General features: G+C 35.8%; 1 protein-coding gene across 1 annotated transcript; it reads left to right on the top strand.

Annotated features, from left to right (window-relative positions):
• Positions 1-14828: 14828 nt before the first annotated feature.
• Positions 14829-20486, top strand: LOC110102843 (probable serine/threonine-protein kinase At1g54610). The gene is made up of 8 exons (XM_020831328.2): positions 14829-15992; positions 16681-16965; positions 17073-17390; positions 17484-17711; positions 18039-18139; positions 18283-18364; positions 18661-19071; positions 20121-20486. Exons 1-8 carry the CDS (start codon positions 15483-15485, stop codon positions 20274-20276), a joined length of 2091 nt encoding a protein of 696 aa, XP_020686987.1. The 5' UTR covers positions 14829-15482; the 3' UTR covers positions 20277-20486.
• Positions 20487-23027: the final 2541 nt, after the last annotated feature.

Raw genomic sequence — 23027 nt, 5'->3', positions numbered from 1 at the left:
AGGTGAGGGCCTCCAGTGGTGGTCCAGCAAAAGTGAGGGCCTCCAGTGGTGGTCTGGCGAAGATGAGGGCCTCGAGTGGTGTTTCGGCGAAGATGAGGGCCTCGAATGGTGGTCTGACGCAGGTGAGGGCCTCGAGTGGTGGTCCGGCAAAGGTGAGGGTCTCAAGTGGTGGTCCTACTAGAGGGGCCTCGAGTGGTGGTCTGGCGAGAGTGAGGGCCTTGAGTGGTGGTCCGAGAAAGGTGAGGGCCTCTAGTGGTAGTCCGGCGAAGGTGAGGGCCTCGAGTGGTGGTCCAGCGAGAGTGAGGGTCTCGAGTGGTGGTCCAGCGAAGGTGAGGGCCTTAAGTGGTGGTCCGGTGAAGGTGAGGACCTCAAGTGGTGGTTCGGTGAAGGTGAGGACCTCAAGTGGTGGTCTGGCGAGAGTGAGGGCCTCGAGTGGTGGTCTGACGAAACTCAGGCGGTGGTCGAGGTGGAGCTTCTTCCTTCTCTCCCTTCTCTTCTTTTCTTCTCCTCTTGTTTTGGTCACTTTTCAAGAGAAATGAGGGGTCTATTTAAAGATTTTTGGAGTGACATGGCTTTAAATAAGTAAGAGATCAAGGGTAAATGGGGAGTGGTTGGATGGACGGCCGATGCTGAATCCCTTGATCATGAATCGTTTGATGAGCATTTGAATGTCTTAGTGATGTTAGATTTCAGTGATCTTGGGCTTGTTGGATTTTTCTCGTCGAGCTGCTCGATTCGACTATAAGCACGTTATGTTTGAAAACTATTTAGCAATCCAAATTGTGGTTCGAACCTTTCAACAAAGATTTTAACCCTTGATTTGGACCTGTTTGGGCTTGGATTGGGTTGGATTTGGTGTCATTGCGTTTGTATTCTCAAGACGCTCAGTTCGACAATAATTTTGTTGAAATCGGAGTTTGGATGGTCCCAATTTTAATTTTGGAAGTTTCCAACTTAATTTGCATCGAGATTCGTGCCTGATATATATATATATGCATTAACGCAAGGCAACAAAAAATCTTGCTCAATAGGGGTTTTTTAGAAAATAACTAAATTATCACATATTGTGTATAACAACATTCTGAAGTTTTAACTGAACAAAAAAATTATTTTTAGAGTTAAAATAAATTTCTAAATTGATAAAAAATATTATTTTTCAAATTCAACCGACAGAAAATTTAAAATAAATACTCAAAACAATCAGAATAGTCCTACAGATAACATATCAAAATTTACATGGACAAAAGTTATCAAAATCCAATAAAATTGCATAATTGTAAAACCAAAAATCAATTGGAAAATCCAAAAAATACCAAAATATTGAAATTTTAGATAGACAAAATGTAACCTACCTCTATCGGAGCAACTTTTAGAATTGGGCTGAGGACTAAAAATGGCATGAAACAGCTCAATCAAACTTTCTCTCTATAAAATCCCTCTCTATCACTCACTAGGCTGGCCACCAAAATATTCAATTGGGGTTTGAATAGTGAATTGGAATATTTTTAATATTAAAAATTACTATAGCACCGCGGCACCCCACGGCATTAGCCACAATGCTCCCTATGGAATTTACAACACCGCCTTCCACGCTGCACGCCAAAGCGTTGAATTAAATGCTCATTTTTTAAGACTTCAACACCAAATAGCCAAAAACACAGCATTTAAATCCCTGAACTCTACTATAGAACACATACAAACCTTCACATGCGCATGGAACACTATCGTACATGAGCAAAAGAGTTCAAATGCAAAAATATAACATGTTACCTGACTTCTAATCTGATTAGACCGATTTGAACAGAACTCTGAATCTAAAAGTCATAGTGTCACACACCTTATCACATGAATTTCTTTGGTTGAATTTAGTCACCAAACCTCTAACATACAATTGTTACATGACATACATTTGTGATGGTCTCCACCATTCATCACTTTTCCTGCAGTCCTAAATTTTAATTTTTGTACTAGAAAATCGTTTTAAGAAACAGGAAGAAAGACGTCCCAAACCTAGCCTAAATAATTATTTTTAGCTTTATAATTACATGTTCTACAAATTAAGGAAAAGACCTGACCCTTATAACTTCAGTAATCCTCTTTTTAAAGGAGAACTGGAACTTGGCCTATAGGAATCTAAAACCTTGGAACCTCAGCTTCAACACATCCAAATAGAGATAGTGAGATAGTCATTCTTGTTTTAGAGAAGATCGGAGCCCTGTTGCAGGGATTACAGGCTTTATTGTGAATCTTATCCTCTTCTTCTATTGGGTGTATTTAGGCTTTGTTTGGGACAATTTTTTTTTATTTTTTAAAACAAATTTAATACAAAAAATTTAATTTATGTACTAAAACTTTGTTTTAAGAAATAATTAAAAAGTCATCCCAAACGAAACCTTATACTTAAATGGAGGGGGGAAATGAAATAATCTTTTACAAAGTTTTAATAAAATTTTGGACTTCGGAAAATTTTGGCATTTTTTAGAGTTTTAAAATTTGTATATTTAAATATTAAATTAATTTAAATATGATAGATTTTAATTAATAATATAATTCCAAAAATATTTACAATATTATATATTAAATGCTAGTTAGCCATACCCACATGATGCCATCACCCCATGTGAGCTTTTAACTCGTGAATACAAGAAAATGTATATAAACAATACAACATAAAGCTTCTAAGTGATGTGAGACTAAACAACTAGTAGTGTCTAGTTTCAACAATACGTGCATGATGGATGTTTCTATAAGAATTTGTTGAAAATTTTTTACCATTAACTAGCTAGTCAGTCTTTATCCTGCTCTTCAACCTCATAGTAGGTTCTATAGTTAGCTTTTTTTTTTTTTTGGACATTTAGGCCATTTAAGATAAACTCACACACACAACGCATACACAAAGACTCGAACATAAGATCTCTTAGTTGGAAGCATAAGCTCTCAACCAACAGACCAAGATGAGCTGTGTTATAGTTAGCTTAAAACCATAGTAAGAATCTCTTCTCAGCCAGCTCATAAAGCTGAAAATTAATTTTTTTAATGATAACTTATTTTTTAGTTGTGACAATTTTTTGCTGCTTTTTTCAAAACAATTATGTAGTATTGATATATCATGCAAAAATTATCTTGATCGAGCACGAATCTCAAGGCAAAATCAAGCTTGAAGCTTCAAAAATTAAATCTGGGATCATCTGAACTCCGATTTAAGCAAACTTACAGTCAAACTAAGCGTCTCTGAAATACGAAACCAACGACACCAAATTTGACTCAATCCTAGCCCAAATGAGTCCAAATCAAGGACCCAAAGCGCTGTTGGAAGTTTAAACCACAATTTGGGTTAACAAACGGTTTTCAAACATAAAGTGCTTATAGTCGAATCGAGCGGCTCGACGAGACAAATCCAACGAGCCCAAGATTTCCAAATTCCAACATCATTAAGACCTTCAAATGTCTGATGAACGGTCCATGATCAAGGGGTTCAATATCGGCTGTCCATTCAAACCACTCCCGATTCGCCCCTGATCTCTCACCTATTTACAGGTCATGCCACTCCAGAAATCTTTAAATAGACCCCTCATTTCTCTTGAGAGGGGGGCTGAAGCAAGAGAAGAAGGAGAAGAGAAGAAGGATAGGAGGGAAGAACTCCTCCTCGACCACCGCCGCCGGAATTATGTCCAAGTGACGCTGAAATTCTGTCCGACCTCCAAGTGACGCTGGAATTCGATCTGACCTCCAAGTGACGCCGGAGTTCTGCCTGAATACCATCTAAAGTCAGAATTCTCCTCGGCCTCCAACTGGCGTCAGACTTCTACCCGACGCCGGACCTCCGCTCGTCTCCAAATTTCTATCTAACGCTGGACTTCTGCCAGTTGTCGGACTTTCACCAGACATCTACCTGATGTTGGATTTATGTCCATTGATGGTCTTCTACTAGACGCCGTCTTTCTGACCTCCGTCGTCAGACAACGGTTCTTCCGACTTTTGTCGCTCCCCGACTACGGTCCTTCAGATTTACGTCACCCACCGACTACAGTCTTTCGACCTCCGTCGCCCGCCGACTACGGTCCTTCAGACTTACGTCGCCCACTGACTACAGTCCTTCTGACCTCCGTCGCCCGCCGACTACACTTACGTCGTCCGCCGACTACAGTTCTTCTGACCTCCGTCACTCGCCGACTACGGTCCTCCGTCGCCCGCCGACTACGGTCCTTCAGACTTATGTTGCCCGCCGACTACGGTCCTTCCTACCTCCGTCGCCCGCCGACTACGGTCCTTCCGACTTACGTCGCACACCGACTACAGTCCTTTAGATCAAACAAACACAAACAATGATGCTTTGTATTCTCATCATGTAATGTACTCTATAAGATGTACATCAAGCTAAGGCCTTCCCCTGAGGAAGGACCTCCTTTGTAATCAACTACAATACTAGTGGATTTATTCATACTGGGCTAGACCCCATGGTTTTTCTCCCTTTTCAGGGGTTTTCCACGTAAAAATCTTGTTGTCTTTAATGGATGATGCACCCTCTCTTTTTATCTAATTGTGTGCCGAATTTTCGTACATCGCTAAGACGTTAAACTTTATATTTCTCTACCGCCGCGAATACTCGAGGACGCAACAAGTATAAAATTTTTGTACTTAAAGGTTACTTTAGATCACAGCAGTAAGAAAGCTATCCCCAAACGAAACCTTAGTGAAATTATGCTGATTGAAAAAAATGTTGAGCCCATTTTAATAAAACTATAACTAGTTATGAAAATTTGCGTAACTTATTTTCTCCTCAACCCGATAACCCATTAAGCACCCCGACCTGTCAACACATTCTGCGGGACCCAACTCTGAAAATTGCTGACTAGCTGTCTTAAACGGCTCATTTCAGGATTTCAAACATTTCTTAAGTATTTAAATCATTCCCTGAACTTTTCTAACGGCTATATGGTTTCCCAAATATGAATCAAAAGGTTTTAAAAATTCAAAAACTTCTCAGCCCTGCAATCACTTCACCAATACTAAATCATCTTTCTCTTTGCAAAATCCCTGGGGACGAACGAGCTAATCATTCATTGCACTTTCACTACGGCAAAGCAAAATCTGATTTTGAAAAGTTTACAAGAACTTTTTCCAAGGCCTGCTATTCACGGTATTTCTTCATTCATTGGCAAGTTAGGGAGAAAAGTCTGATTTTCAATGTATGATTTCTACATTTCATTGGAATCAATCAAATTAGTACTATGTCCTCTCAAGCTATCAATGGAATCTAAGATTAGATTTATTTGAATATATTTCTCAACTCTTGAGTGAACAAGCTTTTATCTCATAGTGTTCTCCAAAACAACCTGATACTCACAGCCTAAAATCTTATAGTTCTTAAATTTCATACACAAAACATAAAAGCGGATTTTGATTCTTCATTTCTAAAAAATGATCTAAACCATAGTTTAACCTGTTAAATCATTTAGCATTGGTTTGGAACGGTTACCATTTTTTATAAAATTGGTTGTAAAATTGCTATGGAGGAATTGATGTAGAAAGCAGCTCTTTAGTGCAAAAATTTACGATGGTCAAACAAAAAATATGTTTTTGATCTAAAAAGCAAGGCAGTAAGAAAACTATCCAAAATGAAGTCTTAAACTTTTATACTATATATTGTTGCGTCATGGAATATTCGCGGAGGTAGAGTGAATAAACGTTTAATCTTAGCGACGTACGTATATCCAGCACACAAACAGAGAGAGAAGTAAAACACCATATTTCTTTATGTGGAAAGTCCGAAGAGTGAAAAACCACGGGGCCTCGCCCAGGTGAAAAGATTTAATTAAATTTGAGTGAATTTCAAAGATTGACCCGTCCCTTGACTTAGAGGTGATTAAATTACAGTAGTTTGGAAAGTTAAGCAAAGATCTGGCGAGGATCGGATGGAAGTCCGACGATGTCCAAGCACAAGTTCAGCTGATGGGGAATGATTCGACGAAGGTCAGGCAGAAGTTTGGCGAAGCTCGGATGTTGGGTGGAAGTTCGGAGTTGGTCGACGATCCGGCGGTGATTCGACAAAGGTTGGGTTGAAATTCGGTGGTGGTCGATAGCTGGATGGAAGCCCAGCGGTAGTCAGCGGCCTAGTGGAAGTTCGGCGATGGTCGGCGACTGGGTGGAAGTCCGGTGGCCGTCAACGATTGGGTGATGGTTCGACAAAGGTCAAGTTGAAGTTCGACAATGATAAACCGCTGGGTGGTGGTCCTACGACTGTCGGGCTGAAATCCAGCAGCAGTCTGGGATCGGGTGGAAGTTCAATCGCGGTTGGCGGCCGGGTGGTGTTTCAACAAAGGTCGGGCTAAAGTCCGGCGACATTTGCTGACCGGGTGGAAGTCCGATAGCAGTCAATGGCTGGGAGGTGGTTCGATGACAGTCGGGCTAAAATCTGGTGGCGGCCGACGGTTGGGTGGAAGTCTGGCAATCCAATGAAGGTCGGGCTAAAGTCCGGCGATAGTCGGCAGTCAGGTGGAAGTCCGGTGGCAGTCGATGGTTGGGCGGTGGTCTGACGACGGTTAGGCTGAAATCCGGCGGCGATCGGTGGTCGGGCAGAAGTCTAGCGGCGGTCGACTGCCGTGTGGTGGTCCATCGGTGGTTCAATGAAAGTCGGGCTAAAGTCTGACAACTGTCGGTGGCCGGCTGGTAGTCCGGCGGCAGTCGACCGCTAGGCGGTGGTCCGACGATGGTTAGGCTGAGGTCCGGTGGCAGTCGACAGCGGGTGAAAGTTTAAATGCGATTGGCGGTTGGGCGGTGGTCCGACAAAGGTCATGCTGAAGTCCAACAACAATCGGTGGCCGAGTGGAAGTCTGGCGATAGTCACCAGCCAGGCAGTGGTCCGACGACGGTCATGTTTAAATTCGACGGTGATCGGTGGCTGAATGGTTGTCCAATGAAGGTCGGGTTGAAGCCCTACGATGGTCGACGACCGAGTGGAATTCCTGCGACAGTCGGCGGCCAGGCAGTAGTTCGACGACAGTCGATGTGGGTTTGCCGGCGATGGTGCAGAAGCTCTTAAAGCGTCAGAGCACTCTCCAATCTCTAGGAAACAGTCACCTTCAAGTAGAGAGTGTGGGTCTATTTATATATTTTTATGAGTGACACACCCCATAAATATAGAGAAGATCTGGGGCAAGTTCGGACTGCTCCATCGGATGGCTCGTATTGTCTCCCCGATAATAGAAAGTTTTTCAACTGTTTAAGTGCCTTAACTATGTCGAAATTCAGCGATCTTAAGCTCATTAGATTTGTCTCGCCGAACCGCTTGATTTGACTATAAGCTTGCCATATTTGGATATCATTTTGTCATCCAAATAATGCTTTAATCCTTCCAAATGTGGTTCAGGCCCCCGATTTGGACCAATTTGGGCTCGGGTTGGACCGATTTTCATCAATTTGAGACGTTCAATTTGACTATAAGTTTGCTGAAATTGAAATTCAAATGATCCTGAATTTAATTTTGAAAATTTTAAGCTTGAATATGTCTCGAGATATGTGCTCGATCAAAACAATTTAGATGACGTATCATATATAAATTCTGAAATCTCAGATTTCATTTTTCAAAAGCTTTAACTTGCATTTCACCCACTTATTAGTAAACTAATATTAATTATTTGTATACAATCCAAACCATTTCATAGCATAATTTTAAATGCATTTTAAAACAAAATTGTTCCTGCTTTTTTCATTTGAAAGCAAGTTAAGGAAATTTGAATAAAAAAAAAAAAATTAAAGCATTCATTTCACATACTTTCATTGAGGCTTAAATCCATTTAAAATATCATTTCGTTATTTAATCTTTAGAATAATGTATAAATTGTCATTGTTTACCATTTATACTTAGTTTGTGGGAAAGCTTTAATTGCACACATCAATCTTATGAAGTGTGAGAGATTGTTAGCTCAGTGAAATATGACTTTTTCAATCACATCCAAAGTTTGAGAAATTTTTGGTTAGACAAAAACTTTAAGAAAAAGGGGCTGCCTAAACATGTATAGGATTAAGTGTTGGGGTTATATTCGCCCGAAAATAGAGTATGTTAGTGTAGTGCTTCTTTGCTCTATTATGTAAGGAGGCTTCTTTGTGAGAAAATGGGATCATAAAAATCATTTGAGTAATGGATAGATATACAATACACTTGAGCTATACTTGTATAGTGAAATTTAAATCATGCTCTTACATTTAATAATATTTACCATCACCAAATCATTTAGGTGAATCTATATTTGATAACTTTGATTTTGTGAATTATAATCTAGCTTGTGAATTTGAGTTCCTTATTTTATATTAGACTTAGGTTTCATTTGGGACGGCTTTCTTACTGCTTCTTAAAACTGCTTTCTAGTATAAAATTTTTAATTTTTGTACTAGAAAGCAGCTTTAAGAAGCAATAAGAAAGTTGTCCCAAACAAAACCTTAATAGTCACACAACTCATCACTTGCTTGACTTCATATTATACACATAAGTATTATTATATGTTGTATTATTGCTTATGCATACTTATTTCCCATTTTTAACTTTATTTTGCTTTAATCTGCATAATTATGTGAATTTTAAGTTGGTAAATTTGATAAGAAGTTTAAAGTGCATATTAGACACTCAATTCAACCTCCTCCCCTCTTCGAGTGGCTTCACCCTACAAAGTTTTATATTTTGAAATGTTATTGCTCAAGTCTCAAAATCTCATCATTTTGAAGACTTGCACTAAAATTATAAAGAAATATTATTCTAAATTATAAAAATATTAATGGTCTCTTGGGTCTCTACTTGTACTCCTAATTTTTTTGATCGCTAATGTAAATTGTCTAATATAAGTTCAATCTATATCTTTCATTAGCGAAGTTTATAATTTAAAATGAGATTTCTTCTTTTCAAACATATATGTCTCTTAGTTAACTAATTTTCATTAGCTAAGTATATTTAGTCAAGTTGGCAAAATGTAACTACTTTTCTATTTGGAGGACTTGCTCCTCTTCATCTTTATATTTTGGAAAGATTTTTATTATATCAATGAATAATATCTCAGTTATCCTCTTGTACGTAAATATTTCTTCGTTCACCAATTTTAAGTTCTTGGGTACATAAGAAGTTTTTAGTGGAACTTTTTGGTAGTCGTACCTTTAGACTAATTCATCTTTCTCCTGAAGCATCCTTTAGTGCCATAGTATGTTCTAATGATCATGATTTTTCTCTAATTTATACTAGCTTATCCCATATATTTTTAATAGTATAATTGTTAACCATAATACTGGCATATTGATTTGGATAGTTACATAGACCCTATCCTTTTTTGCTTATAATTAGTATTGTAGGCTGGTTTATTTGAACCATTTTATGTGCTATATCATTATTTCTTATATTTATCTTTCTATGGAGGTATTATATCATATTTGATTTTATTCTTCCTTATTATTTACCCCATCTTCCCTTGCTCTAAAGTTTTTTTTTTTTATGATTTTTTGGGTACAATGCCTTTTGATTATTTTAATTTTAGTTTCCTCTATTAGAAGTTATGTTAGCAATTTACAAGGATACCAAGCATTTTATTAAAACATTTTATATCATATTGATTTATAGGATGAGAATATATACCTACTTTTTAGCTTCCTCATGTCCTTGTTCATGTTCTTACAATATATTGTATTTTGGAGGCATCTTCACATTTTGTATCATATTGATGTATAGGATGAGAATACATACCTACCAAGAAAATGTAATATGATTTATGTCCAAAAAAAAAAAAAAAAACTAAGATGCTCTTACTTTAGAATGCTAAATTAGGGACTAAATAATTTTTTTTAAACATCACATCATTTTCTTACTTTTTTTGTTGAAATCTTGCAATAAAAATATTTTGATTGACCTCACTTACTTATTAGAATAAGAGAATAATTATATTTTTCACCCATTTGATCTCAATTTTAGTTAAATCTCTTGGTTGTGTTAACAATTCACTAAAAATAATATTGTGGGTTCAAAATTAGCTAATCAAGTTCTCTGGAATAGAAATATAATTTCTTGCAGATATTTAATGAATAATATTATGATAAGGCATTCAAAGTTTGTTAAGACTCAAGCATTAAAACAATTACTAAACAAGAAAATAATGAGATAATCTGACAAATTTAAGAAAACTTGAAACTCCACGAAAATTGGATAGAGAAAGAAGATGAAGCCCCTAACCCCCACCCCGTCTCCTCTCACTTTCTAACCTTAATAGAATCAATTGAAGTAGGGGTGTCAATTCGGGTCAACGGGTCGGGTTCGGGTCGAACCCGGAACTGACCCGGCACTGTTCGGGTCAACCCGAACCCGACCCGTTTTTAAAAACGGGTCAGGTTTCTGGACCCGAACCCGACCCGATTCGGGTCCGGGTCAACCCGACCCGACACGAATGACCCGGGATTGACCCAAAATAACTAATTTTCGGGTCAAAAATCGGGTCAATCTCGGGTTTTCGGGTCAAAAATCGGGTCAATCTCGGGTTTTCGGGTCAAAATCGGGTCAAAAACGGGTCAATCTCGGGTTTTTGGGTCAAAAATGATTTTTCGTGTCACTTTCGTGTCACTTTCGGGTCAATTTCGGGTTGGCGGGTCAACCCGAACACGACCCGATTTTTAAAACGGGTTGATTTCATGAACCCGAACCCAACCCGTTTCAGGTTTGGGTTGACCCGAACCCGGATTTTTTCGGGTCGGATTCGGGTCGTGTTTCGTGTCGTGTCAAAAATTGACACCCCTAAATTGAAGCTAACCAACACCACACTCACTTTCCCACCACCTACCAATTACAAAGAGACTCTTACAAAAAAATAGCAAACTAATAAGTGACATTTTCACTTATTCTTCCACCCACCAAACAAGCACCTATGCTAATCCTTTGTCACATGAAAGTCTTTGAGCCAAGTTGGAGGTCCACATGTCTGATGGGTTTCCTTGAATTGGTCCCCTGATGTATGAGTTGGGTCCATTACGATTATATTTCTGATTTTGATAGCATCGAAGTTATAAATATAAGAAACTAATTTTAAAATATAAATATTAGTTTAATAGATTTAATAAAATTGATAAATTTTGAGATTTTGTTATGATTATTTTAATTTCAAATATAAATACCATAACTTTAATACAAATCTCAAGATATTATCACATTCATTTTATCTAAATAATTTATTTTGCATAACATTGTTATGGAACATACATCTATACAGTACAAAAAGATGATTGATTCATGAGCTCAATTAATATTTTTTGTTTCTTCCCCTCTTCACTTTGTGATAATTTTTTTTTTCATTCATTTCTAAGTATTTAAAATATTTGATGCTCCTATTTTTTATTTTATTGATATTTCCTCAGGCGGACAAACCCCAATTAAAATTCAAAATAAAATCCTTAAAATCCCAATTGAAATAAAAATATTAGCAAAATTGTAATTGACAGTTTCTTAAGATATGATTATCTTCTTATCTAATTAATCATAAGCGTTTGCCCTCATGGAGAACTTAAACCTCAAAACTAAATGAATATTATTCAATTTTAGCATATTAGATAAGAGAAAATCATTGGGAACACTAACCTAATTTTCAAAATTTGTAAGCTTTTTTTTTTTTTGGTATTTGACTCTATAATAGAATTTTATCTCTATCTCTTGAGATTGTGTATAATTCTTTATTAAGTTTTATTTATAAAAATATTTATTTTAAATTTAAATATCTATTAATTATTTGAGCCAATACATTATTTTTTTAAGTATTCATATGAAAGATATTCCCCAAATAATATAATTAGTATTATCATCAACATAGTCAATGATATATAGACCATTATTTGAATGTTTGTTTGTAGATGGTATTGATTGCAACCCCTCATGTTGCAATGATTAGCTTGAATCTTAATTATCATGTATAAGAGGCATTAATCTCATTATGAAAAACTTAAGGTTCCTTCCTCCAAGTGCTTTTGTTAGTTTCTCCTTAAGGATCCAATAGACTTTGGTGTCATGCCTATTCTAATTATTATACAGTTTTCTTCGGGAGCTATCAAGATTCTCGGTGGCATGGTGGAGTGACACTATATACCTAAAATAATCATTTCTTTCTATCATCAAGAAGACCTAGTTGATCAATATAATGAACTTTATAACAAATTTATTGCTCTTCTTAGCCCACAAGAGATGTTATATTTGTTTAATAGTTCTTTTTAGGTCGGTGCTTTATAGAGTTCTACAAGCATGAGTGTTGAAAGAAAAAAGAGATAATATGAGAATACTTTTTTGTAAAGGAGAATCCATTAGAAAAAGACAAGAAAAGATGTATAATGAGATAAGTTTAATAAATCTAAACATCACTCATATAAAATACTCACAAAAATTATATTATTATTTTTTAAATTAAAAATTAAAACTAAGAGAATCTAGCTCATAAGTCTCTCAAAAGGAATGGATCACTTAAATTTAATTAAACTCTTGGATACCTCCGAGAAACTCTATATAAGAGAAATATGCTCATCTTCTATTTTTATTTAGTGGGCATCAAAGAGTATATATACTATGAGACAATAATTAAAATCCTAATAAGATAGTTTATACTTTAAGATGAGTCAAACTTTACCACATGGTAGAGGTTGAATTACTATAACCAAGGTAGATGACCCTCTTTCCACAAAAAAATCCTATGCAATGATGATTAATAAACCTCTAAAAGTGAATGAACTCAAAATATGACCAATATAGATAAAAATACGAGAAAGGTAAATATAACATGATCATAATATCATGGATATGCCATTTCAAGTCATTAAGCTCTTGAAGGCAGTTGACCAAATAGATTGTGAGGCACTTTATCAATAACCATAAATTACATTGTCTAGAGGGGTTTCGGGATAAAAAAGGAAAGAAAAGGTGACCAAAATGCACTTGTAACTTTTTTCATATTAACAAGTGATAATGAAAGAAAAAAACCGTTTAGCCTTCAAATTGATTTGCTTAGTTAGTGAAGTGTCCATAAGGAAGAATATATGATTTAAAAAAAAAAGAATGCAAAAGAAGACACCAAGATATAAGTGATTTAGCTTATTTTCCTACGCCTATTATTATAATCTTAAAATAAGATCACTAATTTATGTGTGATAGCTTCTATAAATTTAGCTTATTTGCCTCCACCCTCTTTATTACAATTTCATTGATGAAATACAATAATCAAAAGTCACTCCTTAAATAAAAGTTAGGGTATAAATAGTTGCATTATTAACTTAAGTATGTTGTTGTGATAGAAATGTTGATGTCGTGGTAGTGTTGGGCTTTTGAAATGTAGAAAATAGCATTTTTGCTTCATGGTAGATGGTTGTAGTAGTTCTATTGAAATATGAGATACAAACACATAATGATCTAGTCAGCCTGAGACTGGCAACAATCTAACTAAAAAAATAAATAAATAGTAAATTATGGGCTTGTCAATATTTGTTTGGTGAACAGCTCTATCACACACAGTTGTGTTTTTGATAGGTCATTATTTAACTAGTATGCATATAGCCCAATGACTTCATATGGATGATTTTGATTGAGTGTGATAAATGAGGCCTTATTAAAAGACCATTAGTTTTATATTATAATGTCCATATCTTTTATAGTAATCTTTCATTGTAATAGCTCATGTAATGGTCACATGAACTCGTGGAGGACTAAACATGTTACATAAAATGTGCAGTAACAAGGAAGCATATGCACGATTTAATAAGTTTGACACATTGCTCACATGATGAAGTACCTATAGCTTGGTCTGAAGACCCTCAACTTCGAATGACGACATTGATAATCGAGCTATTGCCATCACCACTTATGTGTGACATAATGTTACACATATCATGTATGACTGTCTCTAAACCTATTGTTCAACCAATTTAAAGCCACTTTGCACTTGTTTCATATGATTTTAATATAATTGGATTGGTTGACTTGCAGTTTATTCTATATCTTTATTAAAATTTTAAAATGTAATCATTATTTTATTTAATCTTTTTTTGAGGGCTACATACCTTATGCCAAATATCATATTTGATTAGATAGAAATTTCTATGCTCTCAACACTAGTAGCTAAATCATGCATCTTAATAATATTTGACATACCTATTTAAAAAACAAATAATTTTTTTTTATTATTAAAATCTACTTTAATTATATCATATAAATACACTTTATTTATTATTCATTTAAATGTTAAATTTCACAATAATACAATCAAATTATTAGCATTTGATGCACTTATATATAACTATTTTCTAAAGCTTTATAAGATAATGAAAATTAAAAATTTAAACTTATCACTTATTTATTTATCTTTAGATTCCAATATAATCATAAAAAATTAACACTTTATAATTATAAATAAAAAAATTATGTTATATTGCAACTTGTTATTGTAACTACCTTTATTTTAAGGATAATTTCTAATGTGCGCCTCATGTCCATGCCCTTTTCATCTAGCTATTTGATATATATTAGATTATTAAATACTAAAGAGTTGTCTTGCTTGACAACCGTTGGCCACAACTGCCACTTCAATCGCAGACGTACGTTCCACCTCAGCTCCGATTGAACGGTCCAGATATAGCCCGTGAATTGGCCGTTTGGCACACTTATTCGACCCGAATTCGTTACGCAGCGACATATCGGTCCGATTCGTATCGGCGACTCCATCTCTGTCTTTCTCTCTAGAATCGTGCTCACAACGAATAGTTGTAGTTGAGAACGGCGCATAGCTGCTCTGTTAAAACCCTAGGAGAGTTAAAATGCATTGGGCTCCCGGAATTCTAGGGGTCCGCGTTCGGTAAATCTAGCCGCATTTCGTTTTTCCTTTTTCTTTTCATCCATGCCCGATAAGATCTTTCTAAATTGAGCATTATTTTGAATCTTTTCCGTTACAACATAGCGATTTTTTCTCCTTTCCATTGCCAGAATTGGGATTGTGAAGAAGATACGCGGAGAGAGAGAGAGAGATGGGAAGAAAGGATGAACATAGGCCTTTGGGAAGCTGATAGATCAAAAGAGAGCTGCAGAAACGCCGGCCGGGTTCTTTGATCTGGAATACCTGATAGATCAAAAGAGGGCTCCAGAAACATCGGCCGGGGTCCATTTTCTGGAAACCCCCGTGCCAAATTGAGATTTTGATCGTCTTCCGTCAATCCCCGCCGGGTTTCTTGTCTGGTTTTGAGGGTGGGGGTGTGGTTTTACATTTATCGAGGAAGATTTGGGGTTTCAGTTTTATAAGAAAACTTTCTTTTTGAAAGAAAGGGTGATTTTTTCTTTCATGAAGGTCAGAAGCTAGGAAACCATTAGGTTCGTCTCTGGATTTCAACCTTCTGAAGAATAAAATTCTGCTATTAGGCTTGATGCATCTCCTTTTTCCGTCTGCAGCCTGGTTTTATAATTGGGGGAAAAGCGTGGCACTTTCTGCTTCTTCCTTATGGGCTGCATTTGCTCGAAAGGAATTGAAACAGAAGAAATTGCTGAGGACTTAAACAAGGGGTCAAGAAAATCCTTAAAACAGCTTGTTACTCATTCACAGAAGGATGCTGCTTTGTTCATTGAAGCTGAAGCTGCTGCTACTAGAAGCATTGGGGCCAGCACGAGACCTGCAGTTAAGCTACTAGAGAATTTGATGCCCCCTTTTCCTAGACAATCTAATGGAGGTGAGAAGAATAGTGTGGTTGTCTCTTCAGATAGAACAGGGATGTCTGTCGGGCACCAGAGAAACAGGACTGTTGATGCCAGAGTGAATGGTGAAAATCTTCAATCAAATATATTGACTACGAAGGGCAATGGTGGGTCGAACTCAGGGATCTTCGATGTGCCAAATGGTTTTTCCGGTGAGCATGTGGCTATTGGTTGGCCGGCGTGGCTCATCAGTGTTGCACCAGAAGCAGTGAATGGTTGGCTGCCTCGAAGGGCAGATTCATTTGAGAAATTAAATAAGGTTTGTAGATCGATTTCGTCCTCTGTGCTGGATTTGCTTTCTTTGATGTAAATTGTTTATTCTTATCAATTATTTGTGATCGACCTTATGAATTCTTATTTTTTATATTTTTCCCCCAGTGTTGGATTAGTGCTAAAACCTATTTTAGGCTATATTTTTGCACTATTTCTTTTCATGTCATCTCTAGTCTACTTATCTTCTTTCTTAACTTTTCAGCAGTAATTTTATTTACTTGTTTCAATGATTTATATTCTTCATTATGCATGCTCAAACCATCAAATCAAATCACTATCTTATCTTCAACTGATGCTACTTCTACTATTTGTATGATCATTTTTCAATTTATCATACTAAGTTTTACTGCATATCATCTTAACATTCTCATTTATGTTATGTTCAACTTGGGTTTTAGTACCCATTTTATCACAGAGCATTTATATATCATAGCCAACCTAATTATAATTTTGTGAGATTTATCCATTAGTTACAAGGGTAGTAGCCTCTTTCAATTTTTCTGTCCAATCTAACTCTAGAAGCTGCTACAAGTAAAAAAAAAAAAAAAATGAAAGTTAACTTAATAAAAAGTTTGTATGTAAATTATTTTGATCACATGCTCGTTTTTTCAACTTTTGAAGTCTAGCATGCTTTTTTTCATTATATTTTTCGTTGCTATTATTATTCTTTGCAGATTGGACAGGGAACTTATAGCACTGTGTATAAAGCTCGCGACCTTCAAACTGGAAAAATGGTTGCTCTCAAGAAAGTGCGTTTTGTTAATATGGATCCCGAAAGTGTTCGTTTCATGGCAAGAGAAATTCATATTTTGCGTAAACTCGATCATCCTAATATTGTAAAGCTCGTCGGAATAGTTACATCAAGAATGTCATGCAACTTATATCTTGTATTTGAATATATGGATCATGATCTTGCCGGACTTGCTTCAACACCCGGCATCAAGTTCACCGAGCCACAGGTACATGTTTAACAAATATAAAATAGTTTTGTCCACATCAAAACTTTAACACATTGTTTTTTTGTTTGGGCTATTTTCAATTTGCTTGACCTGTATATGTGTTTTAGATTAAGTGCTACATGCAACAACTATTTCGTGGGCTTGAATACTGCCATAGCCATGGAATTTTACATCGAGATATCAAGGGCTCTAATCTTCTGATTGACAATGATGGCATCCTTAAAATAGCGGATTTTGGCCTGGCAACATTTTTCAAACCTGGCCAGAATCAGTCCTTAACAAGCCGTGTTGTGACTCTATGGTATCGGCCTCCTGAGCTCTTGTTGGGTGCCACTGAATATGGTGTTGCTGTTGATTTATGGAGTAGTGGTTGTATCCTTGCAGAATTACTTGTTGGAAAGCCAATCATGCCAGGAAGAACTGAGGTATGCCTCTTCTCTTTGATTTCAATTATAACTTTAAAATTTTTTTGGAAAAATAAAAAACTGCATTGTGATGTTTTTTCCGTCTTCTTATAGGTAGAACAATTGCATAAAATTTTCAAACTCTGTGGATCTCCTCCAGAAGACTATTGGAGAAAACCAAAGTTGCCCCATGCTACTATTTTCAAACCTCAGCGTCAATACCCTCGCCGAATTGAAGAGACATTCAGGGATTGCCCTCCGTCAACTTTGGCTCTTCTTGATACTCTTCTTGCAATTCAACCAGAGGATCGAGGAACTGCATCTTCTGCCCTTCAAAGCAAAGTGAGTTGAGTTCTATCAAGTGCTTTCATTTACTGCATCATATTGTTTTTCAAAGTTTTTAATTAACTTTGTGTTAGTTCCTTCAATATGATTTATCAAGCTCTATTTAAAGCACTTGCTCAGTAATATACTCTCTTTTCTCATAATTTGAAAGCTCATTTGTTGGTATTTTCTGTAATGAAAGACTATCCCTGTCATCCTGTAATCATGGTTGTGTTGATATATTCCAAATGCCCTTTAGTAGTAATTTTTAATGAGCATTATTACTCAATATGAATTATAAATTAGCAGTTTTGAAGTTCCTAATACTGGAGTTGTACTTTTCAGTTTTTCACAACAAATCCTCTAGCCTGTGATCCTTCAAGCTTGCCCACATATCCACCTAGCAAGGAGTATGATGCTAAGCTTCGGGATGAGGAAGCTAGAAGGTAAATATGTTGTGAAACTTCAAAAACAAACTTGGGAAAAGTCAGAAAAAAAAAATGAAATGGACATTTCTTATCTAGTAAAAGCCCTTCCTTTTTCAGTTACTTGAAATTAATCAAACCTGCAACACACTGTTTTCTGATAGGCAAAGAGCTGCAGCTCGCGAAAATAAAGTTGCAGCTGACCACAAACCTAAGCCAGGGCAGGATGCTAATGGGAACCTGCAGGTACTAAGAAAGATTTAGGCTTCGTTTGGGATGGCTTTATTCCTGCTTCTTAAAGCAGTTTTTTACTAAATAACTGCTTTAAGAAGCTGTAAAAAAACCGTCGCAAACAAAGCCTTAATGAATTTTGTAATTCTTTCAATTTCTTTACCCTTAAACATTGAGAATGAAGTGATTTGTTTACCAAAACCAGATTTCATATACTAAACTACTAACCGTTCTCTTTTAGCACCATCAAACCTAACTACTCTCTCTCTCTCTCTCCCTTTCTCATTTCTTGTTCTATATGAATGCTTCAGAGATGGCAAGGCCAAACAAATCCCAAAAGCGCAAGTGATAAGTACAGAGCTCTAGAAGAAGCTGGGTCAGGGTTTCCCATTGATCCTCCCAGAGTAGCTCAGAATGACTTACCTAACTCTAATTCAACAATGCACACAAGTGCATTTGGATCCTCATGGATTAAGAAAGATGATATGAGGATGATTAATCGTGCATCCAGTACTGTTTTGGTACCGAATGGTGCTCAGTTGAGATCACAGAAATCTTGCATACCTCCAAGTGGTGGCGTGGAGTTCGCCAATACAAGTAGTATGAGCTCCCGGCATGGTAGGCTTGATGCTGCTGAGCCGAAGGAGAAGCAGCGTGTGCTAGATAGAACTTTCTCTACTCAAAAGAGAGATGTAATGACTGGAGGCCAGGAAACTACTATAGTAAGAACTAAGAACTTATTGTGAACTTTTCTTTATTTACTAGTTTTCAACTTTTGATTGAAATTATAGTTGCAGGTATTATTAGTAATGAATGTCAACCTTGTACATGTTCTGAGAACACCAGTATAGCTTAACCAGACAAAAATGCCCAATCACTCCGAAATTAAGAAGAGAAAAGTTTAATTTGGCATTAACAAGTGACAAAATTAAGTGTTTATGCATTCATAATTAATGCTCATTTTTAAGACAAATGTATATTAGATTAGCATGGGAAAAAGCACAGACGGAGCACTAACAAACTGACACCTGATACTAAAACAATTGAATATAGGAGGAGAAAATAATACCCTTGTTAAGGTTGGTTTTTAAGCATTCAATACTAGGGGTGCAACCAAATCAAGCTGGCTCGACTTGTTAACAAGCTCGACGAGTCGAGCTTATCGAGCTCGTGAGTCAAGCTCGAACACAATTTCAAACTCGATGGCTTAATGAGCCCGAGTTCGAATACCCCGCTACTTGACTCGCGAGCTCGTCTAGAAGCTAGCGTAATTGTGTCTGCGGCGGGAAAATGAAATCGCGGGTATCATGCTGACGGGAAAATGAAAATGAAGCAGGCGCGGGCTTGTTCGGCGAAAACGAAGCTGGCGCTGATGCAGGCGGACAACGCAGGCGTGGGGTCTCATTCGGACTTTCGAGCTCGGCTCGAACACACCCTGATTCGAGCTTGACTCGACTCGTTTGCACCCCTATTCAATACTGATTGATGTTGTAAAAAACTACAAATATAGTGCAAATATTTCAGCAACATGCTATAGAAAAAAATTCAGAACATGAATCCATAATCTGCTCTCACTTTATAATCTTGAGCATAAGTTTATCCTTATTCTTTTAGTGGACCAATGCCCCCTTAACCATAGAAGCGTTTATCATTAATTACTCCTTATTTGGGCTGCAATAACTTAAAAGTACAATCATTTTGTAAATGTTCCCTTTGTTTTATATGTTTATGTCATATACCCTCATAGTAATTCATGCTTTAATGGATTCAGGGTTATGGTGGCAAAAGCAGAAAAATCCAATACTCAGGGCCATTAATGCCCCCTGGTGGGAATATGGAAGAGTTGCTGAAAGAGCATGAGAGGCAAATCCAGCAAGCTGTCCGAAAAGCTCGGCTTGATAAGGTCAAGACCAAGAAGCACTTATAGTGTGAACCTGTCTGAAGCCTTTCTTCCCTAACATAAACTGGAGTTTTAGGCTTCATTTGGGACGGTTTTCTTTCTGCTTCTTAAAGCAGCTTTTCAGTAAAATTTTGTACTAAAAACCTGCTTTAAGAAGCATAAATAAAACTATCCTAAACAAAGCCTTAATGCTCAAGAATCTTATCTAGGCCAATGTAAATGTTCTTTGTAAGTGAAACTCACCTAAAATATAGCTATTTCATTACACCATAATTCTTTTTTCTTTGAAAATTCTCATAGTTATGCACATTGCATTTGTCAGATCCTTACTGTGAGGTAGCTTTGGGGATTAGGAGTCAGTTCTTTTTTAGATCTTCCAACATAGAACAATTGGGGTGTAAACCAATATGTGAAGTTCTCATCAATAAGAGTTCAAAGGGAGATTATTATACACAAACTTTTTTTTGTGCATTTAGGGCTTAGTAGTATTTGACTCAAATTTATGACCTCCATATATATAGGCTTTTGGCTTGCAATTAACATGAAATAATTAATTCACCAAAAACTATGATATTACAATGTATTATACCCTTAATCGAAATATCTTCATAGGTTCATAGTTCTTGCTTGTTTTGTTGTATTAAAATAGAACCTTACTAAGGTTGATGATGATTTATTATTTTGTTGTGACTTGTGTTGCTGGGTAAAAGAAAACTCAAAGTCATTTCTTGCTTTCAAGAAATTTTTATACTAGAAAATTGTTTTAGAACCTCATGATAATGAATCGATATAAATTTTTTTTTGTAATATTACTCTTCAAGATACTAGTTTCTTATATGTATCTTAAATAAAGGCATTGAAAAACAATATCTAAATCTAATTTTCTATATTGCATGACATGCCAATCAAGAGTTGAGGCGTCACATTTTCTTAACCTTTGATAATGGGAATGACTTGTTTAATCGCTATTGGCATGATGAGCTATAAAAAAAATCTATTAATGTGAAAGCCATTAAGTAAATGAAGCTAAATTTTTAAACATTGATATGCATGTTGGTGTAATTGTTGAAATTTCATTCAAGAAATTTTATAATTAATCGTGTTCATCCCAGAGTAATTCTACGATGGATAACTTACTTGAAAGTTACACCAATAGGACAAAACTATGAGGCTATTAGGCCAAAGTGGAAAATATATCGATAGTTAAGAGTTTTAGTTGTTACAAGTAATCTCCTTGAGCTTCAACTTCAACCCTTATGGGCTAAGTGGAATGAGTAGGGGTGTCAATTCGGGTTAACGGGTGGGGTTAGAATCCAACCCGACTTGATCCGAGCATAAACGGGTAGACCCGAACCTGACCCGTTTAGCTAAATGGGTGAAGATGTCCAACCCGGACCCCTAGCATTGAGTTTGTTGGGTGAGATGTAATCAATAAGTTGGGATTGGGATGATGAAACTAAGGCTTCATTTGTGATAACTTTCTTATTGTTTTCTAAAGTAAATTTTTTGAAAAAAAATTAAAAAAAAATTGTACAAAAAATCATTTTAAGCAGTAGTAAGAAAGCCGTCTCAAACGAACCCAAGTGAATTGAGTTTGTTGAGAATAGAGTTAAAACTCCTAAAATCTATTGTGGGGCTGAAGATGATTTTCATAGCTATGCTCCAATCATTTAGAGTTTATCATACCATCACATTTTTCTCATTGAAGCAAAATCGTAATTATAAATAACCAAATCAACTTTAAGAACAATTTAATAGGTTGGTGTAGGCAGTGATAGTACAAAGGAAGCATTTTTCTTGGAATGTTCATTTATAATGATAAATAACACCTCCAAAAAAAAGTAATGCTGTTAAAAATAAAAATATAAGTATATAAAATATTTGATAGGAGTTGAAATAAAATAAATATCATAAGGTTAATTAGTTTGTATAAGTAAATTGATGGCATCAAAACATTAAAAAATTGATGGCATCCTTGTAAGTAGCATATATTGGCCATAATCTATTATGATTATGTTCAATGAAATTAGGCTTTGTTTGGGTTGGCTTTCTTTTTGTTTTTTAAAACAATTTTTTCATGTAAACTTTTTAATTTTTATATTAAAAACCTACTTTAAGAAGCAGTAAAAACGTCGTCCTAAATGAATCCTAAGGCTTCGCTTGGGACGATTTTTTTGAAAATTCTTGTACTAGAAAGATGTTTTAAGAAGCAAAAAGAAAGCCGCCGCTTCGTTTAGGACGACTTTTTTCTACTTCTTAAAGCAACTTTTTAGTTCTTTTATTTTTCACTAAATCGTAAATTATTAAATTTTAAGAGAGAATATTCTTTTAATGCAATGCACGAGAAGTCGCCATATAGCTTTAATTCCTCAATTTGTAACTTTGGACAAAAGATGATGAATTGGAGAATAAGCAGAGTTGATGTCCTTCTAAACAACTTGCTACGAAGAAATAACAAAAAATGTATAAAATTAAAATGAGGAATAAAATTCAATAAAGTTCTTAAAATTTTCATTACAAATAAGGCCTTATTACAATTCAATGATAAAAATTATTTAAGATGATAAAGATAATATAATTAATTAATTAAAAAATTTAAAAAAAAAAAACATAAAAGAAATTTCATGAGAAGCTACCTAATATTCTTTTTTTTTTTAAAATAACTTTTTAGTTCTAAAACGCAAAAATCAAACGGTAAAAAAGTTAACAAAAAAGAAGCCTATTTCTTCAACTTTTACACAACTCTCTCCACTGCTTTGCATATTTAGACAAATTATT

Source organism: Dendrobium catenatum, unplaced genomic scaffold, assembly GCF_001605985.2.
Source record: "Dendrobium catenatum unplaced genomic scaffold, ASM160598v2 fragScaff_scaffold_249, whole genome shotgun sequence".
NCBI classification, from domain to species: domain Eukaryota; kingdom Viridiplantae; phylum Streptophyta; class Magnoliopsida; order Asparagales; family Orchidaceae; genus Dendrobium; species Dendrobium catenatum.
The sequence above is the reverse complement of the archived record's forward strand: the minus strand, read 5'-3'. Positions and strand labels throughout refer to the sequence as shown.